We start from the raw sequence: 21,508 nt of genomic DNA, 5'->3' as shown, positions 1-21,508 counted from the left end.
CAATTTGAGAATTGTCTAGGCCTCCTTCTGCCTCATCCTCACTATCCCTTTCATACTTAACTGTCCCTATTACCTGACATACCTGTACTTGCTTATCCTCCTCACTGCGATAACATTGCGTTAACATATTGATATGACACAGTTGACTCTTTTTCTGGCAATCTGGGGTATCAATCAAATAATTTACCTTACCAATTTTTTGACCACTTTATATGGACCACTGAACTGTGCTTTTAATGGTTCACCCTGTAAAGGTAATAATACTGACACTTCATCCCTTGGTTAAAATATTCGTGTCTTAGCATGCTTTTCTGCCCATTTTTTCATAGTAGTTTGGGATGCTTTAAGCCACATTGCAAGCTTTCATGAGCTTTTCCTGGAACACGGATACATCGTCCAGTACAGAAGATTCACCCCTCTGTTCTAAAAACCCTTCTTTGATTAGTTTTAGAGGACTTTTTATCTCATGTCCGTAAACTAATTCAAAAGGACTAAAATATGTAGCCTCATTCAGTGAATCTCCAGTAGCAAATAAAAGAAAGTCTAGCCCTTTATCCCAACCATGGGGATATTCATGACATTATGCCGTCATCATTGTTTTGAGAGTTTCATGGTACCTTTCTAAAGCTCCCTCTGTCCATGGGTGATATGCTGAAGACTTTAACTGTTTGATACGCAAATTACCCATAATTTCTTGAAATATCTTGGACATAAAATTGGAACCTTGATCCGATTGAACTTCAATTGGTAATCCATATCTAGTAAAGAATTGGGTTAACTTCTCTACTACTACACAAGCAGTAATTGTCCTCAAGGGTATGGCCTCTGGGAATCGAGGTGCCATATCCATGACAAGGAGTATATATTGGTGTCCCGCTTTTGTTTTCAGCAAGGGTCCTACACAGTCTACCAATAGAACAAAGAACAAAGAACAGTGCAGCACAGGAACAGGCTATTCGGCCCTCCAAGCCAGCGCCGATCTTGATGCCTGCCTAAGCTAACACCTTCTGCACTTCCGGGGCCCATATCCCTCTATTCCCTTCCTATTCATGTATTTGTCAAGACGTCTCTTAAAAGTCGCTATTGTATCTGCTTTCACCACCTCCCCTGGCAGCAAGTTCCAGGCATTCACCACCCTCTGTGGAAAAAACTTGCCTCGCACATCCCCTCTAAACTTTGCCCCTCGCACCTTAAACCTATGTCCCCTAGTAACTGACTCTTCCACCCTGGGAAAAAGCTTCTGTCTATCCACTCTGTCCATGCCACTCATAACTTTGTAAACCTCTATCATGTCGCCCCTCCACCTCCGTCGTTCCAGTGAAAACAATCCGAGTTTTTCCAACCTCTCCTCATAGCTAATGCCCTCCAGACCAGGCAACATCCTGGTAGACCTCCTCTGTACCCGCTCCAAAGCCTCCACGTCCTTCTTGTAGTGTGGCGACCAGAATTGCACGCACCATTCTAAGTATGGCCTAACTAAGGTTCTGTACAGCTGCAACATGACTTGCCAATTTTTATACTCTATGCCCCGACCGATGAAGGCAAGCATGCCGTATGCCTTCTTGACTACCTTATCTACCTGCGTTGCCACTTTCAGTGACCTGTGGACCTGTACGCCCAAATCTCTCTGCCTGTCAATACTCCGAAGGGTTCTGCCATTCACTGCGTGCCTCCCACCTGCATTAGACATTCCAAAATGCATTACCTCACATTTGTCTGGATTAAACTCCATCTGCCATTTCTCCGCCCAAGTCTCCAACCGATCGAAATCCTGCTGTATCCTCTGACAATCCTCATCATTATCCACAATTCCACCAACCTTTGTGTCGTCCGCAAACTTACTAATCAGACCAGCTACATTTTCCTCCAAATCATTTATATATACTACAAACAGCAAAGGTCCCAGCACTGATCCCTGTGGAACACCACTAGTCACATTCCTCCATTCAGAAAAACACCCATCCACTGATACCCTCTGTCTTCTATGACCGAGCCAGTTCTGTATCCATCTTGCCAGCTCACCTCTGATCCCATGTGACTTCACCTTTTGTACCAGTCTGCCATGAGACACCTTGTCAAAGGCTTTACTAAAGTCCACATAGATAACATCCACTGCCCTTCCTTCATCAATCATCTTCGTCACTTCCTCCAAAAACTCAATCAAATTAGTGAGACACGACCTCCCCTTCACAAAACCATGCTGTCTCTCGCTAATAAATTTGTTTGTTTCCAAATGGGAGTAAATCCTGTCCCGAAGAATCCTCTCTAATAGTTTCCCTACCACTGACGGAAGGCTCACCGACCTATAATTTCCTGGATTATCCTTACCACTCTTCTTAAACAAAAGAACAACATTGGCTATTCTTCAGTCCTCTGGGACCTCACCTGTAGCTAATGAGGATGCAAAGATATCTGTCAAGGCCCCAGCAATTTCTTCCCTTGCCTCCCTCAGTATTCTAGGGTAGATCCCATCAGGCCCTGGGGACTTATTTACCTTAATGCTTTGCAAGACACCCAACACCTCCTTCTTTTTGATAATGAGATGACTGAGACTATCTACACTCCCTTCCCTCGGCTCATCATCCACAAAGTCCTTCTCTTTGCTGAATACTGATGCAAAGTACTCATTTAGCACCTCGCCCATTTCCTCTGGCTCCACATATAGATTCCCATCTCTGTGCTTGAGTGGGCCAACCCTTTCCCTGGTTACCCTCTTGCTCTTTATAGATGTATAAAAAGCCTTGGGATTTTCCTTAATCCTGTTTGCCAATGACTTTTCATGACCCCTTTTAGCCCTCCTAACTCCTTGCTTAAGTTCCTTCCTACTGTCTTTATATTCCTCAAGTGCTTCGTCTGTTCCTATCCTTCCAGCCCTTACAAATGCTTCCTTTTATCTTTTTGACAATATCCCGTGTTATCCAAGCTTCCCGAAACTTGCCAAACTTGTCTTTCTTCCTCACAGGAACAGGTCCTGGATTCTAATCAGCTGACGTTTGAAAGACTCCCACATGTCAGATGTTGATTTACCCTCAAACAGCCGCCCCCAATCTAAATTCTTCAGTTCCTGCCTAATATTGTTATAATTAGCCTTCCCCCAATTCAGCACCTTCACCCGAGGACTACTCTTATCCTTATCCACAAGTACCTTAAAACAATACCCTACTAAATGGTTCTCCAATAACTGGTATGGGAATTAGGGGTGTCAGCTTTATGGTTTTGTGGTTTTCTCGCAATCTGGTACGCATGGCATGTTTTACAAAACTGCACCATGTCCATGTTCTGCACCATCAGCATGTTGTGCTGTGATTGGAGAAGATTTGTTAAACATCTCATTTGGATTATCTAAATCCCCAAGGAAAGTTTCAGATATTTGGCTATCTGTCTGTGGGGCCAATTTTACCTCCAACAATGGAACTTCTTTAGCCATTGCTCAGGTTACTACACAAGGAAATATTCCTGGATCCTTTTTCTGTAATTGTTCTGTTTCTTTAACTGCACTTGGTTTCTCTGTGACTACAGGAGAAACTGATACTTTTGCTCCAGCCAAATTATTCCCTAGGAGTGGGTCAATCCTATCTACCGGCAAACTATGGACAACTCCCAGACATTAGATCACATTCTCAGTGCACTTGATACAAAGGTACGGTATATACTCCCCACCAATACCATTAACTAAAACTTTAGCATTCAGCGTGCTATCTGGAGGAAATGTAACGCCTTTCCCCAGCAAATGAGTTTCAGTTGTTCCTGTATCCCAAAGTATAACTATAGATTTGCTTGCCTCACTTGAGGGATATGGAGTTACTTTTCCTTTCCAGAAGAATTCTCTATAACAAGAATTCCTCCGGGTGCTCTGGTTTCCTCCCACATGCCAAAGACTTGCAGGTTGATAGGTAAATTGGCCATTAGAAATTGCCCCTAGTATAGGTAGGTGGTAGGGAAATATCGGGACAGGTGGGGATGTGGTAGGAATCTGGAATTAGTGTAGGATTAGTATAAATGGGTGGTTGATGGTTGGCACAGACTCGGTGGGCCGAAGGGCCTGTTTCAGTGCTGTATCTCTAAATAAATAAAATTTAAAAAAAATAACTGTCAGGGATCTTATCCTGAACCTCTCTACTCACATTGGTTTTTATATCTGGTTTTACAGCCATCAATGCTACAACCTGATCTGCTGTACTCTCAGTCAGAGCCCCTTTCTCTGCATTAGCTTTGTGTACCCCAACAAGTCCCTTGGGTCTCCCTCTCAATTTCCAGCATTCTGACGAAGATGACCCATCTTGTGACACTGATAACACTTTGGCTTGTGGACCACATTTCCACCCTCAGCACCTTCTTTTCTGGCCTGAGGTGGAGAGCCTGGGGCATTCCCAACTATCCCCAGCTACTTGCCTTCCTTTCACTCTCCCACCTTCTATCCTTCTCGGGTTTGTGGGGAGACGGACAGAGGGTTTGGGCTTATACACAAGCTCAAAATCATCAGTGATTCCTGCTGCTTGTCTGACTCTTGAAACCTCTTGGTTTTCTACATGAGTTCTCACTATTGGAGGGCGTGAATTTTTAAATTCTTCCAGGAGAATCAGTTCTCTGAGGTTCTCATACATGGCTTCCATCTTTACTGCCTGCATCCAGTGATCAAAATTAATTTGCTTTACCCTCTTAAATTCTACATAGGTCTGCCCAGCCAATCTCCGGAGTTCCAAAACTTATGTCGGTAAATTTCAGGGACTAACACATATGCAGTGAGAATAGCCTTTTTTGCCATCTCATAATCAGCAGAAGCCACTTCAGAAAGCATGGCATAAACTTCATGAGCTCTACCCATCAACCTGCTTTGCATAAGCTGTGTCCAGCTTTCCTTTGGCCATTTCATTTGTTTGGTTATTTTTTCAAAAGAAATGAAAAATGCCTCGACGTCCCTTTCTTCAAACTTAGGGAGAGCTTGTATAAATTTAAACAGCTTTTTGCTGTATCCTGGGCTGGATTCAGATTCTTCCTGAACAGAATTTTCCTTGGAGTCAAGACCACTCCTTTATCTTAGTTCCATCTTTCTTAATTTGAATTCCCTTGCTTCTCTTTCACTTTCTCTTTGAAGTGCTCTCTCTGCCTTTCCTCTTTTACAAATTCAAGTTTTTTCAATTGTTTTTCCTGTTGAAGCTCCAGTTGCCTCATCTGTAACTGAAGTTTGGCTAATTCAACTGCATTACCCTCTAATTTACTGTCCTCTTCTTTCAATTTCAAATGTTGGGCTTCAATTATCTCTGCTTTTTTAGCACCCGATTTCAATCCTAACCCCAATTGTCCTGCCAAATCTTTGAGTTTAACCTTAGTTAAGATTCCAAAGTCACATTCTCCTTCCCCAGAAAAGGGCGGCACAGTGGCGCAGTGGTTAGCACCGCAGCCTCACAGCTCCAGGGACCCGGGTTCGATTCCGGGTACTGCCTGTGTGGAGTTTGCAAGTTCTCCCTGTGTCTGCGTGGGTTTTCTCCGGGTGCTCCGGTTTCCTCCCACAAGCCAAAAGACTTGCAGGTTGATAGGTAAATTGGCCATTATAAATTGTCACTAGTATAGGTAGGTGGTAGGGAAATATAGGGACAGGTGGGGATGTTTGGTAGGAATATGGGATTAGTGTAGGATTAGTATAAATGGGTGGTTGATGTTCGGCACAGACTTGGTGGGCCGAAGGGCCTGTTTCAGTGCTGTATCTCTAATCTAATCTAATCTAAAAGTTTTAACAACTGCTACCAATATTCTGGTGGTATAGACTTTACCCTATTGCACAAGAAACCCGGTTCTTTTATTTTCCTCTTTCAATTATTATTCTCCATCAATTAAACGTTATCAGCATTGGATTTAAGCCCAACAAAAGCCCCCAATTAATATGTTACGACCGAGGCAGGAGGAGTGCACTGCTAATTCAGTCCCACTTCTCCACATGTCACAAAATATCAACACATTTTTCCCATGTACCGAAACAGCCAATTAGATATTCTATTTGTCCCCAGGATAAAGCACACCAACCAGGTTTCTTTAATCAACAACAAATTAGCCGTTTATTATGAAACCACGTTTTAACCAATAATCCATATACGAATTGAGATATTAAAGCTCCTTATTTTCCCTAGCCCTCATGCATCTAAAAACTGGTTAACCAGGAAATAAAAGGGATTTTGGTTTTCAGCTGTTTCATAGGAATGAAAGGAATAAAAAAAACTTAGACTTTCATGATCTGGAAGGAAGTTCTTTGATTTAATGAGGTATCCCAAAGTCGAATAGTTTGATGCCATTCGAAGTCTTTCCAGGCGAGGTTGATGAACAGTCTGTGATGGGTAGGTGTTCAAAGGACTTCAATGGTAGAAGGGCTCACATTGGTCTTCCATCAGAGGTGTAGCAACCAGGATATTCTTAGGTCTTACAGCAGCAGTATAGCAGTAAAAGATTTCTTCAAATATTCAGGATTTCTTAAAAAATAGGAGGCAATAGGAACCACACTTGACGCAGGGATTCTTTACAGAGAGGTAACACATTTTCTGGGTCTTCTTCTGATCTCCAGGCAAATTAAAATCAAATTTCAATTGCCTGCTGTTGTCCAAACACACTGGCTTTTAAAGTTCAAATAGAAACCAAAACCTTCGATAAACAAGTCACATGCCCAGTCATAAATTCTCTGTTGTCACTCAAAGGATAGCTCTGAGGTCAAACTCCCCTGCTGATTTCCTTGAAATTACCTGCTTTCCAGTCCTTGTTTACAAGTTCAGCTTTTGCTGAACTTCCTTTCAAAACATCCATAAAGTTCAGCTGTTTCCAGATGTCTCAATGTCCACTGAAATCCTTTTCAGCTTTTTAAAAAACAGAGAATCCCAAGTTTTAATATAAAAAAAGTCCTCATAACAGTGATTAAACTCTTCTTCGAGATAAACATTGCCTAGCACTAGAGTCTGCTGCAAATGTTACTTACCGTTTACCAGCCCAAGCCTGAATGTTGTCCAGGCCTTGCTGCATGTGGGCACAGATTGCTTCATTATCTGAGGATTACGAATGGTACTGAATACTGTGCAATCATCAGCCAACATCTTCCCTTCTGACCTTATGATGGAGAGAAAGCTATTGATGAAGCAGCTGAAGATGTTTGACACTGTCCTGAGGAACATCTGCAGCGATGTCCTGGGGCTGAGATGATTGGCCTTCAACAACCACAACCGTCTTCCTTTGTACTAGGTATGACTCCAACAGTGGAAATTTTTCTCCCCATTTCCATTGATCTCAATTTTGTTAGGGATTCCTGATGCCACACAAGGTCAAATGCTGCCTTGCTGTCAAGGGCAATCACTCTCACCTCACCCCTGGAATTCAACTCTTTTGTTCATGTTTGTACCAAGGCTGGAATGAGCTCTGAAGCCAAATTGTCCTGACAGAATCCAAACTGAGCATCGATGAGCAGGTTATTGCTGAGTAGGTGCCACTTGATAGCACTGTTGACAAAACTTTCCATTACTTTGCAGATGATTGAGAGAAGACTGATGGGATGATAAATAGCTGGAACTCTCACCTCACCTTTGGAATTCAGCACTTTTGCTCATAATTGGACAAAAACTGCAATCAGGTCGGGAGCCAAGAGGTCTTTGCAGAACCCAAATTGTGCACTGTTATGTAGGCTATTAGCGAGTATGTGCCACTTGATAGCACTGTCAATGACACTTTCCACCACTTTGCTGATGATTGAGAGTAGACTGATGGGGCGATGATTGGCCGGATTGGATTTATCCTGTGCTGAGCCGTTTCTTGATATCATTTGGAGTAAAGCAAATTGGCTGAAGACTAGCTTCTGTGAATGTGGGGACCTCAGGTGGAGGCTGAGATGGATCATCCATTTGGCACATCTGGCTGAAGATGGTTGCAAATGTTTCCACCTTGTCCTTTGCACTCACATGCTGCGTTCTGCCATCATTGAGGATGGGGATTGTCCTGAAGCCTCCACCCCCCATTAGTTGTTCAATTGCTCACCACCATTTACGACTGCATGTGGGAGGATGTGCAGAGTTTTAATCTGATTTCTTGGTTGTGACATTGCTTAGCTCTGTCTAGAGCATGAATGTAGGCCTGTGTTGTACCTTCACCGGTTGGCATCTCATTTTGGGTACACCTGGTGCTGCTCCTGGCATGCTCTTCTGCATCCTCATTCAAACTCTGGCTTAACTCTAATGGCAGATGAAAGATATGCTGGCCCAGTTGTTGCTGCTGACCCATAATGTGAGCATATGAATTAGGAGCAGGAGTAGACCACTCGGCCCCTGGAGCCTGCTCCACCATTCAACAAGATCATGGATGATCTGATTGTAACCTCAACTCCACATTCCCACCTTCCCCATAACCTTTCACCCTCTTGCTTATCAAGAATCTATCTACCTCTGCCTTAAAAATATTCAAAGACTCTACTTCCACCGCCTTTTGAGGAAGAGTTCCAAAGACTCATGAATTACAGAGAAAATCTTTTTCCTCATCTCTGTCTTAAATGAGTGACTCCTTATTTTTAAACAGCGAGCCCTAGTTCCAGATTCTCCCACAAGATTCAGCCTCATGGATGCCCATTTTGAGCTGCTAGACCTGTTCTGCATCTATCCCTTTTTGTATAGCAATAGTGCCACACAATGCGATGGAGGGTGTCCTCAATATGATTGTGGGATTTTGTCTCCATAAAGACTGTGTGGTGGTCATCCTACCAATACTGTCATGGACAAATGCATCTGCAACAGGTAGATTGGTGAGGAGGAGGTCAAGAAAGTTTTTCCCTAGTGTTGCTTCACTCAGCACCTGCTGCAGGCTCAGTCTAGTAGATATGTCCTTTAGGATTTGATCAATTCCATCAGTAGTGGTGCTATCGAGCCACTCTCGGTGATGAACTTTGTAACCTCCCCACCCAGAGTACTTTCTGTGCCCTCAGTACATATTCCAAGTGCTGTCCAATAGGAGGAGTACTGGTTCATCAGCTGAGGGAAGGCAGCAGTACGTTTTCTTGCCCAATGGCTTGTCCTGATGCAATTTCTTGAAAGGTCATCAACCTGAAATATTAACTCTGTTTCTCTTGCCACAGATGCTGCCCGAACTGCTGAGTATTTCTAGCATTTTCTGTTTTTATTTCAGATGTTCAGCATCCACAGTATTTTACTTTTATATCAGTAATCCAGACCTAGTCCAGTAACATAACCACATGCTGATATGTGAACCATAGGCTTTTGAGATCTTGAGAGCTGCTATAGGCAGGAAAAGGACAGTCAAATGAAAGATAGGTTTGATTTCGAATCAAAAAGGATATCTCATGGAGGCAGAGGGCATGACTGCGTACTAAATGAGTACTTTGATTTGTATTCACTAAAGAAAAGGTGCTGTCAATGTCATAGTAAAGGAGAAGGTAATAGAGAAATTGGATAGGATTAAAGTAGATAAATAGCTGGGGGGGGGGGGGGGGGGGGGCAGTGAAATTAAAATGTTGGCAGTGTTCAATATAGAAAACACACCTGGTTCTAAGGAGGTGTACTCTAGGTTGCTGAGGGAAGTGAGGGTGGATATTGCAGAGCCTTTGGCCACAATCTTACAGCCCTCTTTAGATATGCGAGTGGTGCCAGAGGACTGCAGAATAGCAGATGCTACACCTCATCCAAGAAAGGGGAGAGGGATAAACATGGTAATTACAGGCCAATATACCCAATGTTGGTGGTGGAGAAACATTTAGAGACATTAGTTCAGGACCAAATTAATTGGAACTTGGAAAACTATGAGTTGATAAATGAAAGCCAGCATGGATTTGTTAAAGGCAAATCACGTTTGACTAACTTGAGTCCTTTGATGAAATAACAGGGAGGGTTGATAAAGGTAGTGTGTTGTTGATACTATGTTTGTGGACTTGCAAAATGTATTTGATAAAGCACCATATAATAGATTTGCTAGCAAAATTGAAGCCCATGGGGTTAAAAGGGCACTAGCAGCCTGGATACAGAACTGGCTAAGAGACGGGAAGCAGAGAGTAGTGGAGGATTGATTTTTTTCAGTCTGGAGGGAAGTGTGCAGTGACGTCCACTAGGGATCGATATGGGACCACTATTTTTCTTGACATACATTAACGATGTAAATGTTGGTAAACATAAAGTTTGTAGGTGACATGAAACTCAGAAATGTAGTGAACTGTGAGGAGGATAGAACTGACTTCATGACACCATACACAGACTGCTGAAATGGGCAGACACATGCCAGGTGAAATTTAACACAGAAACATCTGAAGTGATTTATTTTGTTCAGATGAATGATCAGAGGCAATATATATTAAATGGTTCAATTTTAAAGGGGGTGCAGGAACAGAGAAGCTGAGGCCATCTGTACAGAAGTCTTTAAAGAACCAGTTCAACAGCCTGTTAAAATGGCATATGGGATCCTTAGCTTCTTAAAGCAGAAATAGAGTACACTGGTTAGGCCCTAACTAATTCTGGGCACCACACCTTAGGAAGGATGTTAGTGCTGTAGCAAGGGCACTGAGGAGATTTACTCGAATGGTACCAGAGATGAAAGACTTTATTTACTTAGAGATATGTGAGAAACTATGGTTGTTCTCTGTAGAACAGGGAAGGTTAAGGGGAGATTTGATAGAGGTGTTCAAAATCTTTAAGGGTTTTGATAGACTAAATAAGGAGAAGCTGTTTGCAGTTGCAGAATGGTCGGTAACCAAAGGTCACAGATTTAAGTGAATTAGCAAAAGAACTAGAGGTGACATGAGGCAAGAAAATTATGTAGAAAGTTATGATCTGGAATGCACTGCCAGAAAGGGTAATGGAAGCAGATTCAATGAAAACTTTAAAAAGGGAGTTGAATGATTACTTGGAAGGAAAAAAAAATGCAGGGGAATAGGAAAAAATCAAGGAAGTGGGACGAATTGGATAGCTGTTATAATTTCTAGCACAGGTACAATGGGCCGAGTGGCCTCCTTCTGTGCTTTATGATGCTCTGATTCAATGATTTTTTTTCTTTTCTTCTTTGGCCTCCTTATCTCGAGAGACAATGGATAAGCGCCTGGAGGTGGTCAGTGGTTTGTGAAGCAGCGCCTGGAGTGGCTATAAAGGCCAATTCTAGAGTGACAGGCTCTTCCACAGGTGCTGCAGAGAAATTTGTTTGTCGGGGCTGTTACACAGTTGGCTCTCCCCTTGCGCCTCTGTCTTTTTTCCTGCCAACTACTAAGTCTCTTCGACTCGCCACACTTTAGCCCCGCTTTTATGGCTGCCCGCCAGCTCTGGCGAACACTGGCAACTGACTCCCACGACTTGTGATCAATGTCACAGGATTTCATGTCGCGTTTGCAGACGTCTTTAAAGCAGAGACATGGACGGCCGGTGGGTCTGATACCAGTGGCGAGCTCGCTGTACAATGTGTCTTTGGGGATCCTGCCATCTTCCATGCGGCTCACATGGCCAAGCCATCTCAAGCGCCGTTGACTCAGTAGTGTGTATAAGCTGGGGATGTTGGCCGCCTCGAGGACTTCTGTGTTGGAGATACGGTCCTGCCACCTGATGCCAAGTATTCTCCGGAGGCAGCGAAGATGGAATGAATTGAGACTTCGCTCTTGGCTGACATACGTTGTCCAGGCCTCGCTGCCATAGAGTAAGGTACTGAGGACACAGGCCTGATACACTCGGACTTTTATGTTCCGTGTCAGTGTGCCATTTTCCCACACTCTCTTGGCCAGTCTGGACATAGCAGTGGAAGCCTTTCCCATGCGCTTGTTGATTTCTGCATCTAGAGACAGGTTACTGATGATAGTTGAGCCTAGATAGGTGAACCCTTGAACCACTTCCAGAGCGTGGTCGCCAATATTGATGGATGGAGCATTTCTGAAGCCCTGCCCCATGATGTTCATTTTCTTGAGGTTGATGGTTAGGCCAGATTCATTGCAGGCAGCCGCAAACCTGTCGATGAGACTCTGCAGGCACTCTTCAGTGTGAGATGTTAAAGCAGCATCGTCAGCAAAGAGGAGTTCCCTGATGAGGACTTTCCGTACTTTGGACTTCGCTCTTAGACGGGCAAGGTTGAACGACCTGCCCCCTGATCTTGTGTGGAGGAAAATTCCTTCTTCAGAGGACTTGAACACATGTGAAAGCAGCAGGGAGAAGAAAATCTCAAAAAGTGTGGGTGCGAGAACACAGCCCTGTTTCATGCCACTCAGGATAGGAAAGGACTATGATTAAGAGGGTATAAAATGTCAGAATGATCATAAAGAACGAGAGAGACTATAAATACTGGAAAGTAATTTCTTTTCATTGCTGCACTTAAAACCATAACATCTGTGGGTGAATAAACTTCACTTGATTTAAGGTCTCATCTAATTAACGACTGGATCCTGAGCCTGATTCACCATGTGACTTTTATAATCACCAAAAGATGTTAGTCAATTGGTTATATTGTTGAAGCAGATCAATGCTATAAAATGGATGGAGGTGGGATCACCTTTTAATGAAGCTGTGCTTACTGAAAGTTAATTTAAATAACATTTAGAAATTCTCATCTCGAATACTGTCATTTCTCATATGTAATGCACTTTGCTTAACATGGAAAATGGGATTAAAATCCATATTTCACCTTATATTTGAACATTTTTTGCAGGCATGATAAAGTAAGTTGTAAAACATTACAGTGAACCATTTTCAGAATTGTTAAATTTGAATAATTTACTAGTCCCATACATTTCAAAATTTAACAAGCTAAAGTTATCAAAGCAACAAATTTATGAGGGTAAATGTATACTGAAACATTGAAGACAAATAGGGAAACCTGCTCTCTCCTCTCATTTTCCTGCTGTTCTTTCAGTATTTGTTTATTTTGTTCTTCATGAAGAATTTGTTTTTTCTTTTCTAGCCACACCTATGAGACATAAATAAACACATATATATTGTTGGTAATCACAATCATTCAACATTCCAACAGATTCATAGTTCCTGTGTAAAGGTCCATCTTATTCTAATAAAAGGAATATTTAGAGCGATGAGGATTGGACTGAATGCTTCATCAAAGGCAGAACACAAGGGCCAGGCAATGACCATCTCAAACAAGAGAGAATATAACCATCTCCCCTTGATGTTCAATGGCATTACCATCACTGAACCCTGCACTGTCAACATCCTGGGGATTACCATTGACCAAAAACTGAACTGGACCAGCCGCATAAATACCGTGGCTACAAGTGCAGGTGACAAGCTAGGAATTCTGCGGTGAGTAACTCACCACCTGACTCCCCAAAGACTGTTCACCATCTACAAGACACAAGTCAGGAGTGTGATGGAATACTCTCCACTTGCCAGGATGGGTGCAGCTCCAACAACACTCAAGAAGTTCAACACCATTCAGGACAAAGCAGCGCGCTTGATTGGTACCCCATCCACCACCTTCAACAAAGAACAAAGAACAGTACAGCACAGGAACAGGCCATTCGGCCCTCCAAGCCTGCGCCGATCAAATTCACTCCCGTCACAGCAATGCACAGTGGCAACATATGAACATGCAAATTAGGAGCAGGAGTAGGCCACTCGGCCCCTTGAGTCTGCTTCGCCATTCAACAAGATCATGGCTAATGTGATTGTAACCTCAACTCCACATTCCTGCCTACCCCCAATAACCTTTCATTCCGTTGTTTATCAAGAATCTATCTACCTCTGCCTTAAAAATATTCAGACACTGCTTCCACCGCCTCTTGAGGAAGAGTTCCAAAGACCCACGACCCTCTGAGAGAAAATAATTCTCCTCATTTCTGGCTTAAATAGGCTACCCCTTATTTTTAAACAGTGACCCCTAGTTCTAGATTCTCCCGCAAAAGGAAACATCCTTTCCATGGATCTTATGTCGTACTTTTATGCCCCAAAGAGAGAAGGCTGGTGGCGGGGGTTGGGGGGGGGGGGGGGGGGGGCGTAACATGGAGTGGGAGGCTGGGGGGGGGGGGGTCCCTTCCCCACCTGCTCTCCTCTGCTGTCAATTTACGCGGGGCAGCAGCGGCAAGAAACAGCCAGCCCGCCCCAGGCAATCAAGGCCTTTAACTGGCCAATTAATGGTAATTTAAGGGCCTCCGCCCACCGCCACGGGGATTTTGTGGTTGGCTAGCAAGCGGCTGAGGCCTCAGAAAAGCTGCCTGATAAAGCTAGTCGGCCTTCTGGCAGCCATCCAGATCGGACACCTTGTGCCCCATGGAGGGCCTCCCCTGAAGTTCCAACCTCCCCCAAAAACCAACACGTCCCCCTAACCAACTCCACTTGCCTCGCCAGGCCCGGGTGAGGCCCCAAAATTACTTCTTTTCCAGTGCCGTCTATCATCTTCATCCTGAAGCTGGGTTGCAGACCCAGCAGTGGCCACCACACCCAGTGGCGCTGCTGGGACTAAGAGCTGCAGATTGGCCAGAAGCTCCATTAGACAGGACTTCCGGCCTCAATCATGTGGAAGTCCCACCCATGACCATTTAAGGGGCTGGGGACCGTAAAATCCAGTCTGGATCCCTAGGCCTGGCAGAGGTGGGATCGCCACTGACTTCTCGGCCAGTGGACGGTTCCCCCCAGCGCACCATAAAATCCAGCTGTATATGTTTCAACAAGTTGCCTCTTACTCTTCTAATCTTTCCTCATAAGACAACACGCCCATTCCTGGAATTAGTCTAGTAAACCTTCTCTGAACTGCTTCCAACACATTTACATCCTTCCTGAAATAAGGAGATTAGTACTGAACACAATACTCCTGATGTGGTCTTACCTATGCCCTGTATAACTGAAGCAGAACTTCCCTACTTTGGTATTCAATTTCCCTCACAATAAACGATAACATTCTATTAGCTTTCCTAATTACTTGCTGTACCTGCATACTAACCTTGTGCGATTCATGCACTAGGATACCCAGATCCCTCTGCATCTCACACCTCTGCAATCTCTCACCATCTAGATATTCTTCCTTCCAAAATGGGCAATTTCACATTTTCCCACATTATACTCCATTTGCCAGATCTTTGCCCAATCACTTAACCTATCTATATATACCTTTGTAACCTCCTTATGTCCTCTTCACAACTTATTTTCCTATCTTTGGGTCATCAGCAAATTTAGCAACCATACCTTCGGTCCCTTCATCCAAGACATTTACATAAATTGTAAAAGATGGAGGCCCCAGCACTGATCCCTGTGGCCCACCACTCGTTACATCTTGCCAACCAGAAAATGACACATTTTTACCTACTCTCTGTTTCCTGTTAGCTAATCAATCTTCTATCCACACCAATATGTTACCCCCTACACCATGAGCTTTTATTTCCACAATAATCTTTGATGTGGCATTTTATCAAATGCCTTCTGGAAATCTAAGTACAGTACATCCACTGGTTCCCCTTTATCCGCAGCATATGTTACTTCTTCAAAGAACTCAAATAAATTGGTTAAACCCTTTCACAAAACCATGTTGACTCTGCCTGATTACCTTGAATTTTTCTAAGTGCCCTGCGATAATGTCTTTAACAATAGCTTCTAACATTTTCCCTATGACAGATGTTAAGCTAACTGACCTGTAGTTTCCTGCTTTCTGTTTCCCTCCCTTTTTGAATAAAGGAGTTACATTGGCTATTTTCCAATCTAATGGAACCTTCCCCGAATCTAGGGAAGTTTGGAAAATTAAAACTAACGCATCAACTATCTCACTAGCCATTTCTTTTAAGACCCTGGGATGAAGTCCATCAGGACCTGGGGACTTGTCAGCCCGCAGTTCCAACAATTTTCTCAATGCCACTTCCCTGGTAATTGTAATTTTCTTGAGTTTCTCCCTCCCTTCCATTTCCTGATTCACAGCTATTTCTGGGATGTTGAAGACTAATGCAGAATACCTGTTCAATTCATCTCCCATCTCCTTATTATCCATTATTAATTCCCCGGACTCACTTTCTATAGGACCAATGCTCACTTTGTTAACTCTTTTTAAAATATCGATAGAAACACTTGCTATCTGTTTTTATATTTCTAGCCAGCTTCCTCTTGAACTCTAATTTTTCCCTCCTTATTAATCTTTTAGTCTTTCTTCATTTTTTTAATGTTCTGTCCAATCTTCTGACTTGCCACCCATCTTTGAGTAATTATATGCTTTTTCTTTACGCTTAATACTACCTTTAACTTTTTAAGTTAACCATGGATGGTAGATCCGCACCATGTAATTTTTCTTTCACATTGGAATGCATCTATTCTGTGTATTCTGAAATATCCCCTTAAATGTTTGCCACTGAACCTCTATTGACGTACCCCTTAACCTACTTTACCAGTTCACTTTAGCGAGCTCTGGTTTCATGCCCTCATAATTGCCCTTATTTAAGTTTAAAATACTAGTCTTAGACCCACTCTTCTCTCCCTCAAGCTGAAAGTAAAATTCAATCATATCATGGTCACTGTTGCCGAGGGGTGTCTCCGCTATGAGGTCATTAATTAAGCCTATCTCGTTGCACAATACCAGGTCGAGTATAGCCTGTTCTCTGGTTGGCTGCAGAATGTGCTGTTCTAAGAAACTATCACGAAAACATTCTATGAACTCCTCAATTAGGCTACCTTTGCCCATCTGATTTTTCCAGTCTATATGCAGATTAAAATCCCCCATGACTTTTGCCATACCTTTCTGACAAGCTCCCATTATTTCTTCTTTTATACCCCATCCTACCATGTGGTTACTGTTAGGGGGCTTGTACACCACTCCCACAAGTGACTTCTTCCCTTTATCATTACTCATCTCTACCAAAACTGCTTCTACATCCTGGTTTCTTAAACTTAGGGATCCCTCTCTATTGTGCTAATATCATCATTAATTAAAAGAGACACCCCTCCACCTTTTCCTAGTTTCCAGTCCTTCTTAAATGTCATGTACCCTTCACTATTCAGGTCCCAATCTACGTCATCCTGCAGCCATGTCTCTTTAATAGCTATTAGATCATACTTATTTATTTCTATTTGCACTATCAGTTCATCTGTTTTGTTTCAAATGCGATGTGCATTCAGATACAGAGCCTTAAGTTTTGTCCTTTTATTATTTTTGTAACCTCTCGCTTTATCTGCTGATGCACTCTTAGATTTGTAATTGCTGTCCCGTCTTGTCACAGTCTGTTTATCATTTCCCATATTAATACCTCTCTCTCTTGCCTTGTCTCTACTCTTTGATTTACCACATCTTCCCAAATTTGATCCCTTGCCCCCACTATCTAGTTTAAAAGCCTCTCTACTTCCCTAGTTATGTGGCTCTCTCAAACATTGGTCTGAGCACAGTTCAGGTGAAGAGTGTCCCAAATGTACAGCCCCAACTTTCCCTAGTACTGGTGCCAATGCCCCAGGAACTGGACCCACTTCTACCATACCAGTCTTTGAGCCATGCATTAATTTTTCTAATCTTATTTGCCCTATGCCAATTTGCATGTGGCTCAGGTAATAATCTGGGACAGAATTGTATTTGGGTGTCGCGCTTCGCGGTGGCGCCCTTTGAGCTTGGTGGGGTGCCCGCATTCAGCGGCCACCGAGGAGCCCCTGCGATATTTTGCACAGCAGCTCATTTAAATAGTGCGGGTGCAGCGCTCGCCCCCGATGACGTGTAGGGGCAGATTCGGCGTTCCCGGTCATGGTGTCCGGCGCCACTGCGCAGGTGTGGCGCCATTTTCAAAGGGCTTTAAGGCCTTACAATTAATTTAAATTTTTAAATGGAAAACATAAAAAAGGCAAATGTTGGCCTTCATAGCAAGAGGATTTGAGTACAGGAGCAGGGATATCTTGCTGCAATTATACAGGGCCTTGGTCAGGCCACACCTGGAATATTGTGCGCACACCTGAAATATTTGGTCTCCTTATTTATTTTTTATTTAGAGATACAGCACTGAAACAGGCCCTTCGGCCCACCGACTACACTAATCCCATATTCCTACCATATCCCCACCTGTCCCTATATTTCCCTACCACCTACCTATACTAGGGGCAATTTATGATGGCCAATTTACCTATCAACCTGCAAGTCTTTGGTGGTGGGAGGAAACCGGAGCACCCGGCGAAAACCCACGCAGACACAGGGAGAACTTGCAAACTCCGCACAGACAGTACCCAGAATTCAACCCGGGTCGCTGGAGCTGTGAGGCTGCGGTGCTAACCACTATCTGAAGAAGGATGTTCTTGCTATAAAGGGAGTGCAGCAAAGGTTTACCAGACTGATTCCTGGGATGCGGGACTGACGTATGAGGAGAGATTGAGTCCGTTAGGATTATATTCGCTGGAGTTGAGAAGAGTGAGGGGGTGGGGGGGGGGATCTCATAGAAACAGTGGCGCAGTGGTTAGCACCGCAGCCTCGCAGCTCCAGCGACCCGGGTTCAATTCCGGGTACTGCCTGTGTGGAGTTTGCAAGTTCTCCCTGTGTCTGCGTGGGTTTCCTCTGGGTGCTCCGGTTTCCTCCCACATGCCAAAGACTTGCAGGTTGATAGGTAAATTGGCCATTAGAAATTGCCCCTAGTATAGGTAGGTGGTAGGGAAAATATAGGGACAGGTGGGGATGTGGTAGGAATATAGAATTAGTGTAGGATTAGTATAGATGGGTGGTTGATGGTCGGCACAGACTCGGTGGGCCGAAGGGCCTGTTTCAGTGCTGTATCTCTAAACTAAACTAAACTAAACTAAACTAAACTAAACCTATCAAATTCTAACAGGAATTGACAGGGTAGATGCAGGAAGGATGTTCCCGATAGTGGGGGAGTCCAGAACCAGGGGTCATAGTCTAAGGATACGGGGTAAACCTTTCAGGACCAAGATGAGGAAAAATTTCTTCACCCAGAGATTGGTGAGCTTGTGGAATTCGCTACCACAGAGAGCAGTTGAGGCCAAAACATTGTATGTTTTCAAGAAGGAGTTCGATATAGCTCTTGGGGCGAAAGGGATCAAAGGATATGGGGGGAAAGCAGGAACAGGTTACTGAGTTGGATAATCAACCATGATAATAATGAATGGCGGAGCAGGCTCGAAGGGCTGAATGGCCTACTCCTGCTCCTATTTTCTGTGTTTCTATGTTTCTAATATTGATTTTTATTAAATATGAAATTACGTGATCTCGGCCCTTCCCCAATTGCTCGAAATGACCATCAATTGATATTTCAGATACCCGAACTTTCCCCTCCAACCTTCAATCTTTTGCCCTTCAACCCCTTCCCACCATCCCCACATCCAATAAAAATTGATTTCCCTAGTCCTGCACCTGTCCCACCCTGACATTTTTATTACACCTCCCTCCCCACCAGGTTTCGAAGGCCAAACGGAGGCTGTAAAATCGGTGTGGGACCAGAGGTAAGTTAATTTGAATATAATTACTGTTGATTTAAATATGCAGATGAAGAACCCACTGCCAGGCAGTGGGGGAGTCTGCATCGAGGTCCCCCCGCCAACGGTAATACGCAGTGGGCCCTTCTCAACATCGCAAGTCGAGATGGGCCTTTCCCCACAACATTTTACCGAACCCGTGGCGTCGAGACGACGGTAAAATTAAGCCCCCAGTGTGAACCATCTACAAGATGCACTGCAGCAACTCACCAAGACTCCTTTGACTGCACCTTCCAAATCTGCGATCTCTACCACCTAGAAGGACAAGGGCAGTAGATGCATGATAACATCACCACCTGCAAGTCCCTTCCAAGCCAAACACTATTCTTACTTGGAACTTTATTGCCATTCCTTCACTGTCACTGAATCAAAATCCTGGAACTCCCTTCCTAACAGCACTGTTGGTATACCTACACCACCAAGGACTTGCAGTGGTTCAAGAAGGCAGTTCACCACCACCTTCCCAAGGGCATTTAGGGATGGGCAATAAATGCTGGCCTAGCCAGTGGCGCCCACATCCCATGAATGAAGTAAAAAAAAAAGGAAGCTAAAGGAATCTAGTGTTGCTCGGCCAAAAATGGTTAAATAGAAAACTAAAATCATTGATTGCAGGTTAGTTGTTGGGATGGGGAACAGTGATGCGGGGACTACAGGTTCTAGTATATATTGTGATTAATTATACATATTGATAGTTGTGTAAATAGCAACCACATGGATTTCAAATGACAATTTTAAGACTTTATTAAAAAATGCTTTGCCACTAGTTGCAACAGGATGCCTTGGAACAACTTTGATCCTATCTTATGTTTAGGTTACTTATTTTAATTAGTTTTCTTTGAGAAATATTTTGTTGGTGCTTTACCGTCTGCTCTTCATGGTACAAATAAATATCCCCATAAGGTGTTCAATATTTCAAGAATGGGCATGCATGTGAAGGCAGTGTTGATCTAGTTTTGAAATATGAGATGAAAATTACAAAAGGTTAATGTTAGAAAATAGCTCTGTGGTTGGCTTTCTGTTGAAGTCGGGGGAGGAATCGGTTATGGGTTGCCTTGCATCGTGGGAGAGGATACATCTTTCTTTAACCTCGGATCCAATGTCTCACCCACTTGTGAAGCTCCAAGAGTAGAGTGGCAGCAACCAGCAATGCCAAGAACAAACAAACAAAGAACAGTAGTGCACAGGAACAGGCCATTCGGCCCTCCAAGCCTGCGCCAATCTTGATGCCTGCCTAAACTAAAACCTTCTGCACTTCCGGGGTCCGTATCCCTCTATTCCCATCCTATTCATGTATTTGTCAAGATGCCTCATAAACGTCTAGAACATAGAACAGTACAGCACAGTACAGGCCCTTCGGCCCACGATGTTGTGCCGAACCTATTAAGATCAAACTAACTACCTACCCTTCATTCGACTATCATCCATGTACCTATCCAAGAGTCGCTTAAATGCCCCTAATGTATCTGCTTCTACTACCACCGCTGGCAGCGCATTCCACGCACCCACTATGGTGCCTGCTTCCACCACCTCCCCCGGCAACAAGTTCCAGGCACTCACCACCCTCTGTGTAAAGAACTTGCCTCGCACATCCCCTCTAACCTTTGCCCCTCTCACCTTAAACCTATGTCCCCCAGTAACTGACTCTTCCACCCTGCGAAAAAGCTTCTGACTATCCACTCAGTCCATGCCGCTTATAACTTTGTAAACCTTCATCATGTCGCCCCTCCATCTCCGTCGTTCCAGGGAAAAGAATCCGAATTTATCCAACCTCTCCTCATAGCTAATGCCCTCCAGACCAGGCAACATCCTGGTAAACCTCTTCTGTACCCTCTCCAAAGCCTCCACGTCCTTCTGGTAGTGTGGCGACCAGAATTGCACGCAATATTCTAAGTGTGGCCTAAGCTGCAGCATGACTTGCCAATTTTTATACTTAATGCCCCGACCGATGAAGGCAAGCATGCTGATGCCTTCTTGACTACCTTATCCACCTGCGATGCCACTTTCAGTGACCTGTGGACCTGTACGCCCAGATCTCTCTGCCTGTCAATACTCCTAAGGGTTCTGCCATTTACTGTATACTTCCCACCTGCATTAGACCTTCCAAAATGCATTACCTCACATTTGTCCGG

The 21,508-nt window shown here is 43.8% G+C and overlaps 1 protein-coding gene across 19 annotated transcripts in view; it reads right to left on the bottom strand.

The window, feature by feature from the left end:
* The window catches only part of map9 (microtubule-associated protein 9), a 350,433-nt gene that overhangs the window by 62,233 nt on the left and 266,692 nt on the right, over window positions 1-21,508 (bottom strand). For all 19 annotated transcript variants that reach the window (XR_010975979.1, XR_010975969.1, XR_010975968.1 and 16 more), the window contains one exon: window positions 12,811-12,900. Coding sequence is in view for 1 of the 19 variants with exons in the window: in XM_068042247.1 (XP_067898348.1) it covers window positions 12,811-12,900 (90 nt within the window). In the remaining 18 variants the exon portion in view is untranslated. The remainder of the gene's footprint in view (window positions 1-12,810; window positions 12,901-21,508) is intronic.

Source organism: Heterodontus francisci, chromosome 1 (genome assembly GCF_036365525.1).
Source record: "Heterodontus francisci isolate sHetFra1 chromosome 1, sHetFra1.hap1, whole genome shotgun sequence".
Lineage (NCBI taxonomy): Eukaryota > Metazoa > Chordata > Chondrichthyes > Heterodontiformes > Heterodontidae > Heterodontus > Heterodontus francisci.
Note: the sequence above shows the minus strand (reverse complement) of the source record. Positions and strands in the feature narration are given on the sequence as shown.